The sequence below is a fragment of the Bidens hawaiensis genome, unplaced genomic scaffold (assembly GCF_021521415.1).
Source record: "Bidens hawaiensis isolate Kalapana, Puna unplaced genomic scaffold, B.hawaiensis_p1.1 tig00013876_1, whole genome shotgun sequence".
Taxonomy (NCBI): Eukaryota; Viridiplantae; Streptophyta; class Magnoliopsida; order Asterales; family Asteraceae; genus Bidens; species Bidens hawaiensis.
The window spans coordinates 547,197-570,733 of NW_027492189.1; the positions used below are offsets into that span (position 1 = coordinate 547,197).

The 23,537-nt window shown below is 33.9% G+C and overlaps 1 protein-coding gene, 1 long non-coding RNA gene and 1 pseudogene across 2 annotated transcripts; 1 reads left to right on the forward strand and 2 right to left on the reverse strand.

Moving 5' to 3' along the window:
- Positions 1-3,465: 3,465 nt before the first annotated feature.
- Positions 3,466-4,672, reverse strand: LOC143545241 (mannosyl-oligosaccharide 1,2-alpha-mannosidase MNS3-like). Its single transcript, XM_077037157.1, has 5 exons — positions 4,379-4,672; positions 4,098-4,295; positions 3,874-4,022; positions 3,662-3,779; positions 3,466-3,582 (listed from the first exon to the last, which is right to left on the reverse strand). Exons 1-5 carry the CDS (start codon positions 4,670-4,672, stop codon positions 3,484-3,486), a joined length of 858 nt encoding a protein of 285 aa, XP_076893272.1. The 3' UTR covers positions 3,466-3,483.
- A 372-nt stretch (positions 4,673-5,044) lies between these two features.
- On the reverse strand, positions 5,045-5,512 carry LOC143545264 (uncharacterized). The gene is made up of 3 exons (XR_013137394.1): positions 5,472-5,512; positions 5,300-5,357; positions 5,045-5,116 (listed from the first exon to the last, which is right to left on the reverse strand). It is a non-coding gene; the product is annotated as an uncharacterized LOC143545264 (long non-coding RNA).
- A 1,082-nt stretch (positions 5,513-6,594) lies between these two features.
- On the forward strand, positions 6,595-13,574 carry LOC143545242 (uncharacterized; annotated as a pseudogene).
- The last annotated feature ends 9,963 nt before the right edge of the window (positions 13,575-23,537 follow it).

Below are 23,537 nucleotides of genomic sequence, written 5' to 3' on the forward strand. Positions count from 1 at the left end.
CACTGTCATTAACGTATACAAGAAAGGAAAAAAGACTTCACCCCAATGACACAATGCCAGTTATGAGTTGCTTTCAAACTTTAACCATAAACACAGACTTAATTTACTTGGATTACTTCACCAACTCCCTTTATATCATCTTCTCTTATATTCCTTACTTCATATTTTCACACGAACCAAAACCATCTTCAACTCATTACTTTTTTTTTTAACTTCAAGATATGTATTAATTGTACTTTAGGATCATTTGACTTAAAATTTTATAGTTTATGTGGAGAATTAAGTAAAGCTGATTTGTGTATTTGGTTTCACATATTTGATTGTATGTGTGGCTAATTGTTAAAGAAACGTTTTGTGTAACCATGGTTCTAGTTCTAAAGAGTAAAGAATTTTTGTAATACCCGTAAATTTTAGTTTTTCAAAATATGATATATTAATGTTTATATAATAATAATAATAAAATAATGGAACAAACTTATAAAAGATAAAGCAGGAGGTTTAAAATCAATTTAATATATTATCTCATATGTTCATTTGAATTTCCAAAATCTCAGCTCGTCATCTACGCAATTCAACTTTGCCAATTATTTTGGAAAAAACTCCGAAGCCTCCGGACCACTCATTATAAAATCCAAATCCCTTGAACCCTAGGAGAACTCCTCACAACCATATTATCTGCTCACTCTCCTCGCCTATATCTCCGTGTGATCCGGCACTGCTCCTGCTGCAAGTGGCCGCCGGCGACTCCACTACCGACGAACCATCACGAGCCGATAGTACACCACCATCATAAAATCAGCCTCGTCATCCGCTGTCGCCGCAAACTGCCACTGTCACCGCCGCAAATTGGACGCTACCAGGCCGCTATGAGTCGAAAGCCTCACCGTTGTCTAACAACACAACATCCGTTATCCAACTGCCGCTGTCCGCCGTAAGAGGTTGTGTGTTACCGCTGTTTCTGTTTCACCTCTCTGATTCGTTCCTGCTCGTCCATTGAGGCTCTCAACTTGTTGAGGTTATCTTAATCATCTTTGCTTTCCTAGGCCAAGGTACGGATTCTGTTTTTGTTTCCTTTTAGTATTATTTATACTCCGTTACTTTGTTGTACGGATTCTGTTTTTGTTTCCTTTTAGTATTATTTATACTCCGTTACTTTGTTGTACGGATTCTGTTTTTGTTTCCTTTTAGTATTATTTATACTCCGTTACTTTGTTGTACGGATTCTGTTTTTGTTTCCTTTTAGTATTATTTATACTCCGTTACTTTGTTGTACGGATTCTGGTTTCTGTCACTCATAGTATTATTAATATTCTGTTACTTCATAGTACGGTTTCTGGTTTCTGTCACTCATAGTATAAATTATATTCCGTTACTTCATTACGGTTTCTGTTTTCGGTTACTTATAGTATTGAATCTATTCCGTTACTTTGTAGTACGGATTCTGTTTCTTGTTACTTCGTAGTACGGTTTCTGTTTTTGTTACTCTTAGTATTAATTATAGTCTGTTACTTTGTTGTACGGTTTCTGGTTTCCTTCACTCATAGTTTAATTATATTCCGTTACTTTGTAGTACGGATTCTGGTTTCTGTCACTCATAGTATAAATTTTATTTTGTTACTTTGTAGTACGGTTTCTGTTTTTGTTCACTTTTAGTATTGACTCTATTCCGTTACTTTGTAGTACGGATTTCGTTACGCGTCGGTTATATTTTGAGTTCAGTTATTTTATATAATATGTTTTAGTTATACGACTTTAGTTCAGTACTCTGTTACCCGAGCATTTCTGACTTGTCGTTGGGGCGTCAACGACATGGCACTTATCGTGACAGTGCGTAATCAAAGTTCACGGCGTCTCTGAAAGTACTCATGTAGTACCTTGGCCACTTAGAGGCGTATAGATCGATCTTAGCTCCGACTCCTGACTCCTGACATGGCACTTATCGTGACAGTGCGTAATCAAAGTTCACGGCGTCTCTGAAAGTACTCATGTAGTACCTTGGCCACTTAGAGGCGTATAGATCGATCTTAGCTCCGACTCCTGACTCCTGACTTCTGTTTGAGATGGAACAATGTGTGCACGCCACCCACACCGTCTCCTTGGTGCATGGACTAGCTAGCTGTGTACCCCTCTGTTTAGGCTCTGGGTGCTTCCGTATTACACGACCTATTTATTTTAACATCATCGTCGTGTATTTTAGTAATTATATTTTGTTTCGCTATATTTCTGGTCCGTTTTGATATGTGTATATGTATTTGATTAAATTTGAGTATATTCAGATTATGTCCCGATCGTGTATCGGATTATGTTTCGCATTTAATTATAGTTCAGTTAAATGTTACACGTTATATGTTACACGTCACACATTATATGTTACAAGTTATATGTTTCTGCCCTGGGTGTTTTTGTTATAGTTCTGATATATTTCCGCATGCGTTTGACCATGTTCTGGCCAAGTGTCGGATCATACATCCGAATTTTGTTAAGTATATGTTTCGGTAAAAAGGGTTGGTTTCGAGTTTGAATTGAAGTTCGTATATTTATTCTCTTACGTCTGTCCTTACCTATACTATTGTTCTTTCCGTTACTGGGCAATTTTTGGCTCAGCCGTGTTTTCTTGTTTTGTTTTTCTTATTTTGTTTTCAGGTAATCCGGGATTCGGGGAATTTAGTGACGAGAGATAAAAAAAATGAAGTTCAAGCTTCTAAAAGTTAATTCATTTTGTTTAATAATATGACGTAAGTTGCATTAATTTTTGTTGTATTTTGGATTGTGGCGTTGATTTGATATCTGTAATAGTAACACGTTAGCCTGTTCCGGGTTGGGGTGTTACAATTTTTCTAAAAAGAATTCGGTACATGTAGGGAGTGTTAAATAATGTTTAGGCAATTTTACTTAAAACTTTATTAATAGTTTTTGTTGAGAATTAAGTGAAGTAAGCTGTGTTTGATGGGTGTATTTGGTTTACTTGTTTAACTTCACTAGCAAAAAAAAACACGTGCGGGATTTGAACACGACTTGCATCATGACAATTAGTATATCTACAAAACGCAAAACCCGACTACAATAATTCCATATCAACTTTCATGTAGAAAAATACATACCGCCTATCATCATAAAACACTTTTTTCAAATCTAAACCACACAGCTAATCAACCTCTTTTTTCAAGCTGATCACATACGTCTCTCGTGCAAAAATAAATAGATAAAAATTACATGTATATTGACTTCCACAAGATTTTGTATTCCCTCCAAGTGATAAAACACTTTAAAGTGGTTAAATCCTATTGTTTCATTCATTGAACTTCAAGCAGCAAACCTGATGATCACAACAGATCTTCTCTTCTGAATATTGAAACCACACCCACCAAATTAATAAAAAAAAAATCAGCTTCTTACAACAACTAAGCAAATTACCAGCTACACTGTCATTCTTGCACTTAAATCCTGATGATCATGATCTACGCACTTAAATCCTCTTAGTGATCAAGGGTCTTCGTATAATGTGGATGATTTCTCAGTGTTGAAACTTGAAAGAGAATTATTCCTTTTTGTGTTTTGAAACAATAGGTATAGGGTGAGCTTCTGTGTTAAAGACAAACTCTGTCAACGGGATAACATTGCTGTCACTAAATAATAAATATAAATACTTTGAGGGTTTCACCCAAGAAAAACGTCTCCATTTTGTCTCTTCTTCTGGGAGGAAGTATGGTGACGTCGTCCAAAGAACCTTTGTGTACTTCTCAAACGCCTTAAAGATAGACCAGCCCCATTCACGATATCTATATTATAGATTCATAAAAAATATATTACCAAAAACAGTAAAGAAAAATATAATGATTCTATGATGAAAAGTGTTGGAATTTGGAATAATACTTTGAATCTTCTGTAATACGGTACAGAATGAACAATGATTCCACGGTTTCAGGACGCAAAAGATTGTGTCTATCGGCACGTTTGATAACAATGTCGTGTATATACTCTGAAGTCTTGTTTCCTCCATCAAGATGTTCCTCAGAGTATCCCTGATTAAAGTATAATTGATTAAAGAAATATCTTACTATATAAAAACAACAGAATAAAGATATATAATAACTAACCTCCGAATTGAAATAGGCAATCTCAGGAGCCAACCCGGTAGATGTGACAGCATACATCTCAAAACAAGTTTTAGCAAGATCTTCTGCCAGCTTTAGGTTTTCAAGATCTTCAAAAGTCAGCAAATTCTCTTCCTTTGCTTTTGCCTTGGTTTTGCCTTTCGTGGCTCCTAGTGCAAGTGTTCCAGGCAAGAAACAGACCTGAACAAGTGAAATTATATCATGTGTTCAAATAACTTCAACAAAACCAACATTTTAGAACCAGAGGACAATATTTGACTTACCAGGTGATCCATTTTGGGACTAAAGTCACCATCAATCCCAGAAGGCAACTCGCCAACAAAAACCAGCCCATTTGGATTTGATTTTTTGACCAGAAGATGCTTAACACCCTTCATTGCTTCCACATACATGTCATGCCAATATGTCCAGTTACTATCCCTCTGCTGAAGCCAGACTTTGATAAGGTATTCGTCATAACTATCACCACGAGAGCCTAATCTAATATTATCTCCAGAAAATTCACTAGACGAAGGGCTGGCATATAAGAAAGAAACAACAGCCAGTATTACAGTCATGGTGCAATTAACTTGATTAAGAAAATATACTTCAATACCTGGTGCATGATAAAACCACACATGCTGCACCCGATGGACTTAGTAGCACTTCAGAAGTTTCTACTGTAAAGCTTGAGTTTAATTATCTTAGTTTTGTTACTGGTGATCCGAAGTATAGTAAAGAAGCAATGAAGGTTTTGGAACATATGAAGACGATCAGCCAAGTTTTTAGCATTTTCTAGATACACAGATGGTGCGGGCCCCTTGTATGCAGGATTTGCATTAGTCAAATGCAGCTAAAACAGTTTATTATATGATCATGATTATTCATAATCACATAATAACTTTATGCATTATTATGTAGAAAATAGTCGAATGATGATGAGAACTTAAAGACATAATCCAACCATCCAATCTGTTGACTACCCAAATCACAAACAATAATATTGTCTCGAAGAACAAGGTCTGCATCACGAAATAAAACACAAAATAATAATAATAATGGTCAAGAAAATAAAATGAAACTTAACTTATACATCAACTTAAAATTATGAACGTATTATTTATTTTCCGAATAGTTTTAATGTAGATTTTTTAGCTATACAAAGAAATAAAACTGATATTAACAATGGCAGTTTGTATAAATACCTGCTGATACGCACAAAAGCAATTAGAGATCTATTGGACTCTTGTTTGATGTTTATCCCTGAGACTGAGAATATATAATTAGTGGTCAGACAAACATTTAACATGGCAGAAAAACTTATTAAAACAATGCCATAGTAGTTTCGAGTTTCGGCCCGTTTAGATTAATACTCACAGTAGATTGTCAATAGTGTCATCCAAGTGCTCTTCCTATTTACTAAGCCAACTCTTTGTAAGCCTGAAAGAAGCATTAAGGATTAAAACAAATATTATGAAAAGAATAAAATCATGAAGATAGTAAGAAACAAACATAAAAAGAGTATAAACACATCGCAACCAACTGTACATGCCAATATAAGAGTGTTCCACATTTACCCCTACTCAAGGTCCAGATGAGTGTGTCCAAGAATGAGTTGCACGTGTTTTCGCATAACAAAACCAATTATTATGCTGATTTTGTGTAGAATTTCTATGTGTGAATCAACATTGACGTGCACTTATTTTGATCGTTTACCAGCAACTGCTTTCAATTAGCCTCTGCTGGAACATGCTATTTTACAGACAGACAAACATAAAGACCTTGACAATAACTTGTATGCCTATAAATAAATATTCAATATATTAACCGTCACACTGAAAGTTTGTTTATCTAATAAAAGAGTGTGAACAAAAAACATTGTTCATTTAGTTAAACATACAAACATGAACACTTGTCTCGCTCGTTCATTATGTTCGTGAACGTCCGTTTTTTTAATTCAGCCCAGGCCCTCTTATTAACAGTATGTTACCCTAGACATTCCTTTGAAATGTAGAATTACCGTTTTTTTAATCTACATGTGGTTTGTAATTATAAGCATACAGGCTACAGAGCACAGAATACAACCAATAATGCATGATGCAGAGACTAATTACGGCCTACAAGTTACAATGCATGGAGTACAACTAATAACGCATGTAACATTGATGCATTTGGCCGGCGAGCTTGATGATTATGATCCTGAGTTTTGTTGACAGTTGTCTGTAAAACTGTAGTTAAGATTCTGGAAATTGAGTGTGTATTGTTTGATGTATGTTAGCCATTTGATTCTGGAAATTGAATTGATGATTATGAGCAGTTACTTAAGCACAGTGATGTTGATGTTTGTTGAAATTAGGTCAGTAGGTGTTATTGATAAACAGTGATGCATTTGATTTGATTCCCAGAATTGATGATTATGAGGAATTAAGCTTAATTTTGTTAGTGTTTGCGTGTGGAAGTGTAGATGAGTTTCGATTGCAATGAATGATTAGTGTTACAAATGACACGAGATGCAGTTCATTATAAGGTCATTGATGTATACCTCAAAGTTATCGACCGTCTATTGCTCGTTGTCTGCCCTTCGCATTTTGAGCTCTTGAGCTCTTCTCAGGTCGATTTATATCTCGTTACTTATTATTATGAGTGTGTATTGTTTGATGTATGTTAGCCATTTGATTCTGGAAATTGACTTGATGATTATGAGCAGTTACTTAAGCACAGTGATGTTGATGTTTGTTGAAATTAGGTCAGTAGGTGTTATTAATAAGCAGTGATGCATTTGATTTGATTCTCAGAATTGATGATTATGAGGAATTAAGCTTAATTTTGTTAGTGTTTGTGTGTCAAAGTGTGGTTTAATTTCTATTGAAAGCGTTAGGAATGATTAGTGTTACAAATAACAAGAGATGCAGTTCATTATTAGGTCATGATTGTTAGTTTGTTACAATTGTTTTTAGTAATTATGATGCATTTGGTTCATGAGCTTGGTGGTTATGATCCTGAGTTTTGTTGACCGGTGTTTGCAAACTGTAGTTAGAATAAAGTATTATAAGCACTGAAAATGATGCAACACATCATCAGGTCTTGATTGCTAGTTGTTTCAGTTGGCATTAAAAAGTACATTGATATATATTATGATCGACAGCTGTCTGTAAAACTGTAGTTAAGGATCCGGTATGAGCTTTAGAATAAAGTATTATAAACACAGAAAATGATGCAGTAAATCATCAAGCCAAGTTTTATAATAATGCAATACATGATAAAATTATGAACTAAAATGATGATGCGATACACTATCTAAATTATGCAATACAAACAGCTAAATATTGTATGCATGAATCATAAACTTAAAAATGTTATTTGGTAAATTGTGAATGGAAGGAGTGTATAGCTGAAGGCAAATATTTTGTACTTTGATGTTAATCTCAGTAGGGTATTCACATATATGTATGATCATCTGTGCATATGAATTATTAATTCATATTGTTAGACTGAAGCTGTTACTTGTTAATGAGTGTTACTGATGTTCATGCGTGCGTTTGAGTTGGTTTAAGTGCAATATATGTTTGTGTGGGGTTAAAATGAAATTCGTATCATCAATGCTGACCTTTTTTTGGCATAACATTTTGGTGCAGCATAGGGTACGATTAGGGAAGTACAAGAGAGATCCGGATTCAATAGCAAGAGAGGGAGAGAATTTGCAGGCGATCTGGAGCCCTGATACCTGCTGTTATTGTAAGTATGAATTGGCAAACCTTTGCACTGTTTGATTTTGATTCAAGTGTAGAGTAATGTAAGTTTTATATGGTTGCCTTTGCTTGCAGACATCTTCATTCTTTCTTCACATTTTTAAAGTCCAATTTTTTGAGAGAAAAATACACATAGGAGGAAGGCAACCATCGAATCTGTCTCTTGCAACTATTTCTCTACTTATGAGTGAGGAGGTTCCTTTTTCAGGCAAGAATTTAGCAGTGTATGTACCATCTCTACTTCTTAAGCGCTTTTTATTATAGTTTTGGTTTTTAGTTTTTATGTTATATTTAAGTACTTAGCACATTGATTGGGTATTTGTGGTATCATGAATTAACATGGTATTAAAACACATCATTTGATTTTAATTACATAAGATGGCAAACTGGGAGTAGGGTTGTCCCCGTACAAGATTTTGATTAGAAATTTAAGGTATAGTGTGGGTTACAACACGAAGGCCACCCATGCATTCGATTTTTTTTTCATTATGGCATCCCATCTATTAGAAGTTTAGAACAATCATATAGGCCACCCAAGCATTTGTTTGTCTCCCCGTACAAGATTTTGATTAGAAATTTAAGGGATAGTGTGGGTTACAACACGAAGGCCACCCATGCATTCGATTTTTTCCATTAAGGCATTCCATCTATTAGAAGTTTAGAACATCATATAGGCCACCCAAGCATCTGTTTTGTGTCATTTATGCCAATTTCGACCAAAAACAATAAAAAAATATGACGAAAATGCTGGTGAGGTTTTTGAAAAGACAACAACTTTACATACAGTTCGTCTAAAACTTATCAAAGATAGCTATGAATCATAAAAAAACTGATGGTTGCATTCGTCATTCATGCATGTCTTTGGTTGAAATTGGTTTAGATTACTGAGGATACACACTTGGGTAAGCTTATAGGTCCTATATGACAGTTTTAATACATGGATTGCCTTAATGAAAAAAATTGAATACTTGGGTAGCCGCCACATCAATTATCTGAATAACTTATGTTCTGAAACGAGGGCACACCACTTTTTTAGTTGTCATCATGTTTTTCAGTTTTGCTTCAGTTCCACAACTTTATGAGCCTTCAAATATTTCCCGGAGTATGTGTTCAACTTTTTATCCGTTTTGGTGAACCCACACACCCTGAAAATTTGAAGCGAGGGCATTGTTAGTAATAAAAGTTATCATCATATATTAATCTTTAATTATATTCTTTGTGGCCACTAATGAATTTCAAGTTAAAGCTGTACTTAACTCTGAAAGTAGTCAGAACTAGAAAAGATAATCTATATAATGTGTCTTCACATCTCTCGGTCACTGTAACTTTTGATTCTTCTCTTACCTTTGTGACAGGAGCAATATCATATGTGACAACAAAAACTTGCTGATTGAACTTTCTGATGAAACTTTGTATAACATGTCGTGGAAGGGTGAGGTAATGCAAGTCAAATATATCGTTTACTGTTGCACAGTTTTATGGATCAGTTAGTTATAACTTATATTTCTGATTTACTGTTGCACGCCACAGTTTTATGGATCGTTGGATCTGGACTTCAAGTTAAATAATGAAAATGGCCATGCAAAGTTATCTAATGGTGTAGCTTCTGGAGGGACTCAAGGTGTAATATCATCCAGTAATTCTTCGTCTAGAAAGCCAGCAATCACTTATTTGGACTTTTGTTTGCCACTGAGGCTGTTATTTGTTCTATTCTCTGATGGACAATTGCTGTTATGTTCTGTAAGTAAAAGAGGATTAAAGCAACCAGATTATATAAAACCTGAATATTGGTTAGGATCTGATGATGCAGTATGCGCTTCAGTATCACCAGACCAACAGATCCTTGCTGTTGGCACTAGGAGAGGTATCGTAGAGAAATTAATGAACCCGTAGCACTTATTCGGTCTGTATCATCACATGACTGGGGGTAAGTTTTGATTTCTCAACGATTTGAGATATTTAAATCCCAACCGGGTCAAATAACTCATATTTTCTACTCATTTGTTTCTGTAGATATTCAATGGAGGATACTGGTGCAGTTAGTTCTATTGCATGGACACCCGATAGCTCTGCTTTTGCAGTTGGGTGGAAATTAAGAGGACTTACTGTTTGGTCTATATCTGGTTGTCGATTAATGTCTACGATACGTCAGATTGGTTTAAACTCTTCAACTTCTTCAGCGGTGAAGCAAAACCAAGATGGAAATTATGAACCGTTGATGAGTGGCACTTCATTTATGCAGTGGGATGAATACGGTTATAGACTTTATGCAATTGAAGCAGGTTCTTCAGAAAGAATACTTGCATTTTCTTTTGGAAAATGTTGCCTTAAGTCTTAACAGAGGGGTTTCTTGCAAAAGTCATGTCCGTCAAATTATCCATGGTGAATACGGTTATAGACTAAATATTTACTACGTTAGAGAAAGAGATCGATCATAATTATATCCTCCCTCATACACTCAGCAAATAACAGTTTGATATGCAATTAATGTCGCATGAACCATATATGATTTCATTTTTATTTTGAAAACAAAAGTTCGCAAGAAGTTATAATATTATAATTAACTATATATCCTACCATGCATGATTATGTGATATCATATTAAATAAAGACCTCAATCACATGATCCAATCCCATTCGAGATCTTGAAAAAACTGATTCAATCCATGGCCGATCGATGCTTGCATCACGATTGAAACTTGTTGTTCGTTCACTAATAACATCTACACCAATACCATTAAAGATCAGATGCTTTAAAAGCTCCGATAATGTAATTACGGTTGCATCACGATTGAAACTTGTTGTGCAGTCTGAGGATACAGATGAACTGAAATTAACGCATCTTAACCTTCCAGTTATGTGTAATATCAATCATAGTTAGCAACATTGGTGGGTCAGGTCACGGGTTAAAACCGGTTCCTGTCACAAGTAATCTTTTGTACAGGTCAAAACTGTTTTAAGTTGGGATGGATTGACCAGAAACACTTTATTGTCATTTTAAAAAAAAAAAATTAATCAATAGGTATCTAGTTGGTATATCAAATATGGTTACAGGGTTTTTTTTATCATAATTTATTTTTTTTAATAAAAAGATTTTTAGGAGGTTTTATGAATGTAAAAAGATAAATAAAGATTTGAGTGGCTTTAGATTTGACCCATCACTCATTACACTTTTATTTTACCGGTTTACCTGTTGGAAATAGAAGAAAACTTGAATTGACCCATCCATAAGTAAATGGGTCGAAATCGCTGGTGAGTTATTTAAGATCTTCTCTTTATATTGTTGTACATTAGTTCTCATGATTATTATGTGCAGGTTTCCTATATCTCCCAAAATTGGCCTGTTCTTCATGTGGCGGCTAGTGAGTTGCTGTTCTACCCAAGATATCATCTTGATTAGAGCTCACTTCTTTCAGAAACCGTTGCTTGCAGAACCCATGGTGATGGATGTCTATTTACTTGCCACTTACCATCCCTTTGATGTCCATATATATCATGTAAAAGTATCTGGTGACTTGACTCCTTCCAGTAATCCGGATATACAGGTATATAAATCCTTATATTATATTGTTTCTGATCATTAGCGTATGGTTAGGTAGGGTTACTGCAGGCTAAAGTTTCGTCCTGCATTTTTAAGTGATAAAATGACAAACAGCTTTCTACAGTACGAGAGCTATCCATCATGACTGCAAAGTGCCATCCTGCTGCAATGCATTTTATACCTGATCAGCTTGAAAGTGATGCCTTTATTAAAGATGCTTCATCATCTTCAAATATGTTAGAAAAAGAGCCCATTAGGTTTGTGTTTCTTTTCTGAAACATGTAAATGATAGTTTTTGCTTATTATGAATCATAACTTATTGCCTTTCTCCTTTCAGATGCTATGGGGAGCTATCATTACTTGGCTTAATTGATGGTCGTGAAAGGGAGCTTACAGATTCTATAGAATTGTTTTGGGTTACGTGTGGGCGGTCAGTGAAGACAAATTTGATTGAGGAAGTATCATGGTTTGACTATGGCCATTGAGGAATGCAGGTAACTTTTTTCTTAACTAACTGAATTCTGCTGCTTTAGCTAGAAGTGACTTGGCTGGCTGGGTTAAAATGGTTCAGTTTTCGTACCAGTCGGGTTATCCCATAACCATGATTTGTGTGTTTTCTATAAACATATAATGCGTTATCTAGTTTGAGACAATGTCTTATCTAGTTTTACCTTCTAATGTTTTAGGTTATAGCAAAACTGGAAGGAGCACCTGTCAGTCAATACTGTGCTCTACGCTTATTACAGGTGACGATAAATCTCATTTACGCCCCTTGTTACTCTTTCCCGTGATCTAAACTAAATAATTGTGCAGGCAACACTGGATGAATCTTTATACGAACTTGCTGGGGAACTGGTATGTATGGGATTAGTATTCTTACTTGTATTGATTATACCTAATTGTTGCATGACTAAAGAGACTGTTTGTTATCCAGGTGAGGTTTCTGTTAAGATCAGGAAGGGAGTATGAACCTGCAAATACCGAGTCAGATAGACTATCTCCCAGATTTTTAGGAAATTTTCTTTTTTCTTCTAATTATAGGAGTCAGTCTACAGAGCCAAGGTAACCGAATCATCGTACTAGTTACTTGATGTCTGGGAAGAACTTTCCAAACTTGTTGCGTTTGTCAAAGGCACCCAGTGGTAAGAGTTCTTTTTTTTATTTCTTTTGACAAAACGAAACCATTAATATATTGATATTATTTAGGAAAAATATGTGAGTATGTTCTTATTGTATTATTCGTTCCCAAATTCTATTTGTAGGAATATCTTAAATGTGAAAATTTTGGAAGTGTTCGTTTGGAGAATTTTGTTACTGGACTCCAGTTAATAAGTCAGAAGGTATTCCTTAACTTATTTGTGTTATTTGCATTAAATGTGATTCATGCTTAGTCGTAGTTAGAAAATTTACCTATTATTTCATTTCAGCTCCAAATGGGAACTTTGCAAAGCCGGTTGGACGCAGACTTCCTCTTGTCCCACATGTGCTCGGTCAAGTTTAAAGAGTGGATTGTAGTTTTGGCAACCCTTTTAAGGCGATCTGAGGTACATATTATAAAATATAGTTTACAGTGTTTAAAGATTTCTTTAAATTAATAATGTATGTATAAAATATGATTTGTATATTAATGTGGTTTTGGTACAGGTTCTCATTGATTTATTTCGTGATGATATGAACCTCTGGCAAGCATATAGAACGACGCTGCAGGTATGCGTCTTAAAACTTCCATTAAGTTATCTTTACATAGCGATGACAATTTCTGAATTTCCACCTAATTTATAAATGGGTTGATAACATTCATGTGGGTTAAAGCGTTAAGCTAAAGGGTTTAACTAAGTTGTTCAAAGTCGCTTGAAGTCTTTCGATGGATAGTGTTATTTTATTCTTGATACAAATATAGTTCTTGTAATCATATCTAGTACATCATTTATTTGTAAAATTCAAAAATACGTATACAAACGTGTTTACGGGCTATAGCCCAACCCGTCCATTTCCCACTGTATTATTAATAATTTACTTAAACACATTACTAATATGATTTACATGGTCCAGTCACGTCCGTCATTTTCTGAATATCATGATTTACTCGAAGACTTGGGGGAGAAACTTTCATCCAATGAAATTACAGAGGAGATCTAACCGGAACACAATTCAGTAAATCTTCGAATCGGAAAAGGTTAACGTGATGTTCATTCATATCCAAGCTGCTTGTTCCATGTTTTTTCTACAAGTTGTTTTTTTGTTTTTTTTTTTGTTTCTGACTATGAGAAAAACCTTAGGGGGATAGGCAGGTGGGTTGTAAACCAGAAGTTGAATAAATAAAATACTTTTGTAGTTTGTTATATGATAACCCAAACCAAACTTGGTTTATCGGTTCGGTTTATTCGGTTAGTTTGTCGGTACGGTTAATAACCAAAACTAAACTTGGGCTAAATGCTTCATCATCTTCAAATATGTTAGAAAAAGAGCCCATTAGGTTTGTGTTTCTTTTCTGAAACATGTAAATGATAGTTTTTGCTTATTATGAATCATAACTTATTGCCTTTCTCCTTTCAGATGCTATGGGGAGCTATCATTACTTGGCTTAATTGATGGTCGTGAAAGGGAGCTTACAGATTCTATAGAATTGTTTTGGGTTACGTGTGGGCGGTCAGTGAAGACAAATTTGATTGAGGAAGTATCATGGTTTGACTATGGCCATTGAGGAATGCAGGTAACTTTTTTCTTAACTAACTGAATTCTGCTGCTTTAGTTAGAAGTGACTTGGCTGGCTGGGTTAAAATGGTTCAGTTTTCGTACCAGTCGGGTTATCCCATAACCATGATTTGTGTGTTTTCTATAAACATATAATGCGTTATCTAGTTTGAGACAATGTCTTATCTAGTTTTACCTTCTAATGTTTTAGGTTATAGCAAAACTGGAAGGAGCACCTGTCAGTCAATACTGTGATCTACGCTTATTACAGGTGACGATAAATCTCATTTACGCCCCTTGTTACTCTTTCCCGTGATCTAAACTAAATAATTGTGCAGGCAACACTGGATGAATCTTTATACGAACTTGCTGGGGAACTAGTATGTATGGGATTAATATTCTTACTTGTATTGATTATACCTAATTGTTGCATGACTAAAGAGACTGTTTGTTATCCAGGTGAGGTTTCTGTTAAGATCAGGAAGGGAGTATGAACCTGCAAATACCGAGTCAGATAGACTATCTCCCAGATTTTACAACATTGGCAAAGATTTCTGGTATGTATATAACTGTATATAGTCCCCAAAGCCCCCTCATCTTCAATCTGAATCTCCATTAAGTCCAGCAACTACACACCTAACAATATGTTGCATATGTATTGGTGTGGACTAAGTATGAAGTATGATAGATTACAAGTAAGGGGTGTTTGGATTTGCTGTTTTGCAGTTGTTATGGGATACAAAATGATGAAACTTAGATACTAAACATGGTTTAGGAGATTTTGAATATGGTTTTGCTGCCTAAAGTTATTATTTCATCTGTGTGATGTGTGCAAAGAGTTTTGGTATGTATCTAGAGTCCCTGAAGCCACATCAAAAACAAAAGAATAAACTTTTCTATTGTAAAGTTGAGTATGCTGCATATGAGACTAACAAAGTAAAACTAAAACATAGAATGAAGAATAGTCACAAAGTAGACATGCAAATTAAAACATACAAACCAAGTCTAATCATCAAGTGGTATTTCAATGCAAACTAAAACATACAAACCAAGTCTAATCATCAAGTGGTATGTAAATTTGATCAATTGCATCAACAGTGACCCAAGCGTAACCATGATCGCCCCAAACCTCACCATTAGAATTTTTAAATTCTATGCTATAATCCATTGCCCTATGATTATCACTTCTGCAATAAATCCCTGTGATCAATACGGTATGAAGGGTAATCCCAGGTTTGAGTTGCTTTCCAATATAAAATTGAGACTCACTGTTGTTTGCCCCCCAAACGAATGGCACTTCCTTCGATCCTCGAGGTACTTCATCCACAATGGTGTCCATTTCCATTGGCTGTAAGAGTGCAGCCACCGGATACCCTGTGCCATCCGGGCCAAAATGGTTTTGCAGCCTCCAAGCAATATCGATGTTCCCACCAGTACTTTTAAAGTTTCTTACATAAAATCTCTCATCAGCATTAGTTCTGTATGCAAAATTATTAATAAATTTGGAGACAGTGTAAGATTTGAGTTTCCCGTCTTCATCTTGTGTATAACCGTCACCAGATCGGTGTAGGTGTAAGCAGCACAAGATTGTCTTTGTTGAGTCCATATGTTTCTTGTGTAAGGCCTCACCGAATACAAGAAGCCTTCTCTTCTTGGATGGGTTCTGAAAAATCGGATACATATATTACGGTATTAGACCATAAACAGCAGTTCAATAAAATAGCCAGAGAAAACCCAACTTATTAATTCTTGGTGGGCTTTTTTTGCCAAAGCCCAATAAGAATAAATCACAAGCAAACAAATCTGGGTAGAACATTTTTCTAAAATAAAGCCCAATATGCTAACTAAATAACTTTTGTACTTTATTTATTTTTGCTATTATATTATAATATATGGTATTTAACTTTTCTAAAAAATTTACCGACTATGAAAAAACACAAACATATAATTAAAAAACCTATTTACCACATTCAGAACTTTTGTAAAACTATTTTAATAAAAGAATAAAGTACTATTTATCAAGTCCGTTAAATAAAACTAATGTAACGTTAAAAGAAGCCGTCAATCATACTCATGTTTGTAGTAAACCGATTACACTTAAAAATAGTAACCAAAATAAGCTTATGAATTGAAAACTGTACTTTTATACAAACCCACATTTAATAGATTTGTATAAATGAACATAATTCGACAATCGGTTTTGTAAAAAAACAAATGTAAACTATGTAGTTTAAGACTAAAAATAAATCTAATTAAAGGTAACCTAAAATATTATCGCTCGTTCATTAAGGTATAATATATAAGAGCTAGAAAATCAGTCATTTATAGTGAGACTAACGGTTGTTGATTACTAACAGGTGTTTATACAAACGACTCTTGAACCAATCTCTCGCCTACTATATTTTGTTGTTTCAACAAAAAAAATATACTGCAAGTCAAATGTGTAACAAATTTACGATGAGAAACATACAATTATAACATTGAGAATTTCATATACACTCCAATGGACTGATATTGTACTTAAGTTTTGTTTTACAAAGTGAAAAGGTATAATCAAAAGACTGTTGTGGTTTGTTCCGTACCACACTTATCAATTTTGATGACTTACGTATCACCACTCCACTTTTCCGAAGAAAAAAAAACATATCACCACGTACTCCAATCAAATATAATTATATATGGCACACTTCAATACGCATCTAGCATACCATCGATGTTTAACTGTAGACCAAAAAATTGATTATACCATGAAGACATAGACTAAGAAAAATTCAGACTCAAAAATTGAAACTTTACACTTTCAATATAATCATATTTAACGAGAGACAGAGTTGTAATTAAGTTAGAGCACCCTAAACAATTAAATATGGTGAGTTTTTTTTCCAAATTAGTGTTGCTGAGAAATATTTAAAAAAGTATTTACCATCTAGGTCTTATCTAAAAACTATTTACTAAACTAGTGTTTATTTGTTTGGTATTCACCTATTACTTTTAAATTCACGTGTTAGAGCTTTAAATTTTTCTATTTTGTTAATCTCTATTATCTAATTTTATATCACATTTCTTAAATATTTTTTTCAATCAGCCCAATATTATTATTATTATTATTATTTTATGGAGCCCTTATTATTATTTTAGTCAACGTTTTCCTTATTTTTTAATAGCTCGATACAAATAGTTTCGTTCTCTCTCTTTTTGTTTACAAGTCTCACTATCAAATATAATATGAAATTCAAATAAACTTGAGTTGCTCCCCAATAAATATCAAACACAAACAAAAATAAATATACAAATAATGTGGAGTCGCTACCGGTCTCAACATTATTTAACGAATCAATAAAAGAACGTGTGTCAATATAATTTGACCTGCTTATGGCGTGAAATATATGATCGGTATCGGCTAGCTAGGCTTGTTACGCTAACGAAATTAAACTTAAAAAAGAGATTTATAAAATGAACATATTTAAAAATAAAATAACAACAAAAATGGGTAAAACCTTGACGTTGGCGGCGACTATTCAACACTAGTATCGCTGTTAGTTAGGCTTGTTATGGTACCGAAACTTAACTCAAAATAACAAATTTGTAGAATGAATATCTTTAAAAAAAATGAATATATCTGAAAACAAAAAACAAATCAAACAATAAGAAAAGATTCGTAATTGAGTTAGTAAAAAGAAATAAAAAAAGTCATGATTGATAAAAATAGAAAAAATAATATTTGACTGATTGGATAAAAATATATATGAAATATAATTAAAAAAAATATAATATAGATAGTTGATTGACTAGATAGAAAAACTAAAAAGACTCTAATTGTTGATTTACAAATAAATGTGAATAAAATAATAGATAAAAAAACACTAGTTTAATTAATAGTTTTAAAAAAAAATAGTTTTTCCACAAGTAGTTTGTAGTTTGGGAAAGAAGCATATGGATGTTGCCACTTGCAATCATGATTTCCACGTACTATTTTTTGAGCTGGACATACAACACGATAATACAACAATATATTCGCATAGAATATATGATGATAATATGAATCACACTTACATTTTTATTGGTCACCCTAAACAATTAAACCGAATGTACATGTCGGTAGAGTCGAGTGGGGGATACAACGCGAGTTACGTCAGAACCCTAGGTGTCAGGATTTAATTAATTATACTATAGTAACGGGTCTATGGTTAGATCCAATGTTTTAAAAGCTGGTTGCGCCAAGTGGTTTTAACGAGTTGACTAGTTACCCTATAATAATTCCATAAAAATACAACTATAACACATAAATAGTCAAAACTACGTGCTTCCTTAAAAAAATAATCCAAAAGTTCCTCGATGGCAATAATGAGATCAATTTGATTTGATGTATATTGATCGAAGGTTGATAGTAATTTAATTGGAGGCCACCAAAACTTACATTGGGCTTAAACCGGTCCGACGATACATTTCAATATTTATAGCGGTTCAAACTACAAACCGTTCGTCCAATATATTGGGCAAGTGAGCGGAAACCAATATTACTGCCCAAGATAAATCGGTTTTTAAATCATTAGTTAGATCTATGAATACAAGGTTTTGATACAGGCAGTGGCAAAGCTTGGACCCTATTTCGGGGTGGGTTGGGGGGGTGGGGTTCCTATGAAGCTTTGCCCATGGGTACATTCGTACAAACACTCGGTGTATGATTAATAGAGAATTATAACATGATTTTTTGTATCGTTTTTCTTTTTTGCAATAATAAAGTTCTTACATGTTTATCGATCATGTGTCACAAAGTGGTATTAGAACTGGTGTAATTGAAAACCAAGTTCAAGGTACTCAAAATTGATATCAAGATCTAGCCCCTGCATGGAAGTTTTTCGTTGTAAATAAATCTAGGTCAGATTCTCGAACAAACAAAAACAATGGGTGGTTAATGGGATAACCGAGCCATGGTTACCGATAATTAAGGTGGTTAAGATTAAAGGAAGATCTCTACAAGAAACATGATCAAGTAAACAAGACTTGAGGTAAAGACCCCTTGTAACCCGAGACAGGAATTGGGGGGGGGTGATTGTCGGAGTTAATTTCCAGAACCGAATCTACAAGTCACTAGAGTTGAGTGGAATATGACGATAAATTGGGTCAACTCCATAGTTGTTAGGATGTAATTATAGTCTAGCTATTCGTATTATAGTCTAACGCGTCTCAGGTTAGATCTATAATATAAAGTTCTTATTTATTTATCGATCGTGTGCATTGAATTAACATTTTCCATGTAACCTTTGTCTCTACATCTGAATGACAAACATCATCCAAGACATACCATAGTTGGTGGTTAGAAAACCTTTTAAATCATGAAGACCACCAACATATGATAACACATTCTCAAAGATGCATACAAAATCGTTATGCGTTAGTTCATTAATGCTATGTTTCAGCTTTTTAATCTCAAGCTGAGATTGTTTTATAGTTTCCACTTCTTTACAACATCTTTCGGCTTAGGCCCAATGAAGAAATATGCATCAACGATCAAGGCTTCATTTAATAATGAAGTCTAGGCATTAAAATAATAACAATAAAGTCATAAAGTTTAGGAAAACTTCTGGAACTTCCCCCTTAAACATAACATTTAAAAAAAAAAGAAAATATATATATATATTATATTATATTTTAAATTTGTTGTGTTGACTTGTATAATTAATACGTAGAATACACCTTCTTGGCTTAGCTTTTGGTTCAGGCAATCAGGCATGCTCCCACTGATATATGTTTATAACCTGTTAAATGTCATGTCGCTGTTCTTGCCGGCCGTTGAATTTTTGAACAACTTTGGTGGTCTTTTGGAGCTGCAGGCACTCCTGCTACAAATTTGGTCTATTACCAAAATGGAAATGGAAATTTAAATCGGCTTGCTTTTTGGACCTCGGTCGACGGTCATTTTACTCCCATGTTGGTTTAATTCAACATGTAATGTTTATGGTAATATAGAATCTTCATAGAAAATCATATTAACTATTGTGACACGTTTATTTAGTTTACTAATTTTTTATATACGTACGAGTTGCAACCCTAGTGTACTATCAACCGGTGATGGACGGTAGCAGCAGGGGCGAACAATTAAGAGGCCGGTTGCTGTCTCATCTTCGGGTATACTTTCAATTTAAAGTCCAATCCAAGAGAATATGCAGGTAATCCTAAATCGGATAATAAACATTCCACGAAGGAACCAAAGCCCAACCCGAAGAATAAACATTTAATGAATATTCGAACGAAGACAACTTCATGATGATTATATATATATGGTTATATTAATGCGAGAAAATGATCTTATTATGAAAAAGGCGAGAAATTATTTTAACCAATCAATAATTGATGTAATATCTATGTATCTACATATTGGAACCCAATTTTTGATATATTAAAAAAATAAATAAATAAATTAAAAAAAAATCAATAATATTCTTATCTACATATATTCTAGTCAAGTAAAATACTTGTAGGCACGTGTCAGTTTATGGTTAATCTTAACAATTTTTCCTTTTACACATTTATATTATATCTATTACATGGTTCCTTTTACACATTTGGATCCCTAGCTTCCGAGACGGTTCGCTTTTTGGAGCGGGCGCAGAAGGTGGTCCACAGTGACCCTTAGAGCCCTGTGCAAATTTTAAATATCTCCCTGTGCAAATTTTAACCTAGATCTAAAAGAGCCGCCATCATCTTTCCAAAGTCTCCCTGTGCAAATTTAAGAGCCTCCATAGATATGCCCTAACTTCATCTCATCTCATCTCATCTCACACCTCATTCATCTCCATCTTTTTCACATACCTGCTTATTTTTAGAGTTGTTGGATGCACAACAATCGTAATTGTGGCCGACATTGTGGCCGGAATATGATAAAATTTGCAAAGTTGGTTCGATTCTTGGATTTAATTATAAATTACCGGTTCACCCGCCGGGTCACCGGGTCCGGGCCAACCGCCACCCGCAAAACCCGGCCGGGTTTTTAGAAAACGGCCCAATACCCTGACCCGACCCGGTATAGAGACCGGGTCCTGGTTCGACCGGTCCGACCGGCCGGGCCGGGCTTCAAAACACTGATTCTAACCCCAACATAAATTAAGATAACATTGACATTTTAAACTAGATTAAATCACTCCCCACTTGTGTTAAATTTGTTAAAATGGGTCCATGGATTATGTTTTTAACGAATTAAAAAGACAAAGAAGAATATATCAAATTGACATATAATAAGAGTGAGATGAAGTTAAAGGGATTAAACAATTTTCTTTGGATGAGATGAAGTGAAAGAGAGAAAAATAAGTGATGTGGTACGTATATAAAGTTAAGAGGGGTTAGAGTATATTCAATGACCTAATAGTTGGTTTCCTTATTAATTTCTTCCTTGAAGAACATGGGGTGGGATTTATATAGTTTTTTTTTTTTTTAACTTTAAAATGTGTCAAATGGCACAAGATGGTCTAATTAAATGCTAAGCGACACAACCACATTTTTTATTTTTTATTATGTTAAGAATTAAGGATTATATTATTAGTGATTACTTATAATTACATAATTGTTGAACTAATAATAATAATATAATAATAAGTAAATATAGTATTTCATTTTCTTATACATAAAACAAAATACACTTTCACATGTCCATGAAAAGACTCCCATCCTTAAGGTCTTAAAATTTAAAAATTATTATACAATTTACAATACACATTTATTATTGACATTTATTACTAATTACTAATCAGTTAACTCATAATAATAAAAGAAGCATACTTAAAGAAAGGTTCATTTATCATTTCACAATTTTAATTATTCTTTTTTTAAATAAAAAATAAAAGTTTTAATGATTGAGAAAAAACTTAGCCAAGTGGCATAACTATGGTATAATTAGATTTCAAGTGGCACAATTATGTTTTTGTTTATTATAATAGTAGATGTTATAAAATTGCATTAGAGATTAGTACACTATCTGATAGTTTTTATCCCTTGATTTAACAAATTATATTTTTAAACCTTAAATGTGACCAAGTGTCGGCTTTACATGTTTTATTTGTCGGTTAAACGATTTTCTTAAACATTGCTTTCGTATTTGTTATAGTTCATCTTTATAATAGCTGGAACTTTTTTCATGATTTGATACATATGTTTTTATCACATTGTCACATGTTTTTATACATATGTTTCGATGTTTGATACCACACCTTTAAAATATGTTTTTTAGGCTTACCAATTCGTGTTTACAAATTTGTGCCGGTACTGCCAATACTAACCCTATCGGTTCGCAGTTGTAACATGCCGGTTTTTTTGGTTCTACATATTGTGAGGGATATTTACCATACATTTTTATTATACAAGCAATCATGCATTCTTTATTATTTTTAGTTATACGAGTTAACACCAATCGAGACGTTTATTGATAGATATTAGAACTTATGTTATACGAGTTAATATGCATGTTTGAACATTTTTGCGTCTATTTATAATTCGGTTAAACACTCCCGTCGCAACACGCGGGATTCTAATACTAGTATTATTTAAACTAAAAAGAAAGGTCTTCTCTAACCAAAAAGAAAAAAATCACACACAAAATAAACAACACAAATTAATTTAGATTGTTTTCCATCCACAAAATATCCTACACAAATGCCATCAAACATACATAGTTATATTTTTATAGGTTCTCACACTCAACAAAACAACAATTTTACATTGTTGGTAGAAAATAAAACACTTTGTACTTCTATAGTTTTCCATACATAATATGAATATTTTGTTTTATAAATATTCTTGAATCTACGAATATGGGATTGGAAAATTATTGATGTGTAACATACACATAATTGTTAGGGTAAATTGTAGATGCTAATAGTTGAAAACATACACTACTCATTAAACATCAAGACCAAAAAAATACCCTTTATCTTAACAACCTTTCATATTTTATTTTATTACAAGATTATTATCATAATTATATACCATTAATTGAAAAAAACCAAAAAAACAAAGGCCCAGATTGTTATATAACCTTTTTTAAACAACCGATTTTTATAAACCAATATTAATTCCGTTAATACTTTAAGCGGTTTCATTGGTTTCAGGTTTTCTTCTTTTGAAATCGGTTATTCATTGTAAAAGTTGGATTAAATTCATCAAGTATTATATATACAATATAAACTAGCATGGTGCCCGCGCAATGCAGCGGGCGCACGCGCAACTCAATATCTAACGCGTAGTCCGTGTCGGTACATACGTCACCTGATGACAGTGAGCGCATAGTCTAAAATTGGGCGTGTAACTCGTGCAAAGACAGTTGCGTGTAATCAAAGATTGAACACGTGTAACCGACGGGAATGCAAGTTACAGACACTAAAACATGCTAAACCAATATATAGTAACTTGAAATAAATCATTTTTTTAAACCAACCCATTATGGCCCCAAACCCGTTCTGACTCGAC

Excerpts from the sequence above, each read along its gene's own strand:
- LOC143545241 (XM_077037157.1), bottom strand. The coding sequence starts at position 4,672 with ATGACTGTAATACTGGCTGTTGTTTCTTTCTTATATGCCAGCCCTTCG. Across the intron at positions 4,296-4,378 it reads GTCCCAAAATGGATCACCTG|GTCTGTTTCTTGCCTGGAAC; the intron begins GTAAGTCAAATA and ends TCACTTGTTCAG. Across the intron at positions 3,780-3,873 it reads CGTATTACAGAAGATTCAAA|ATATCGTGAATGGGGCTGGT; the intron begins GTATTATTCCAA and ends TCTATAATATAG.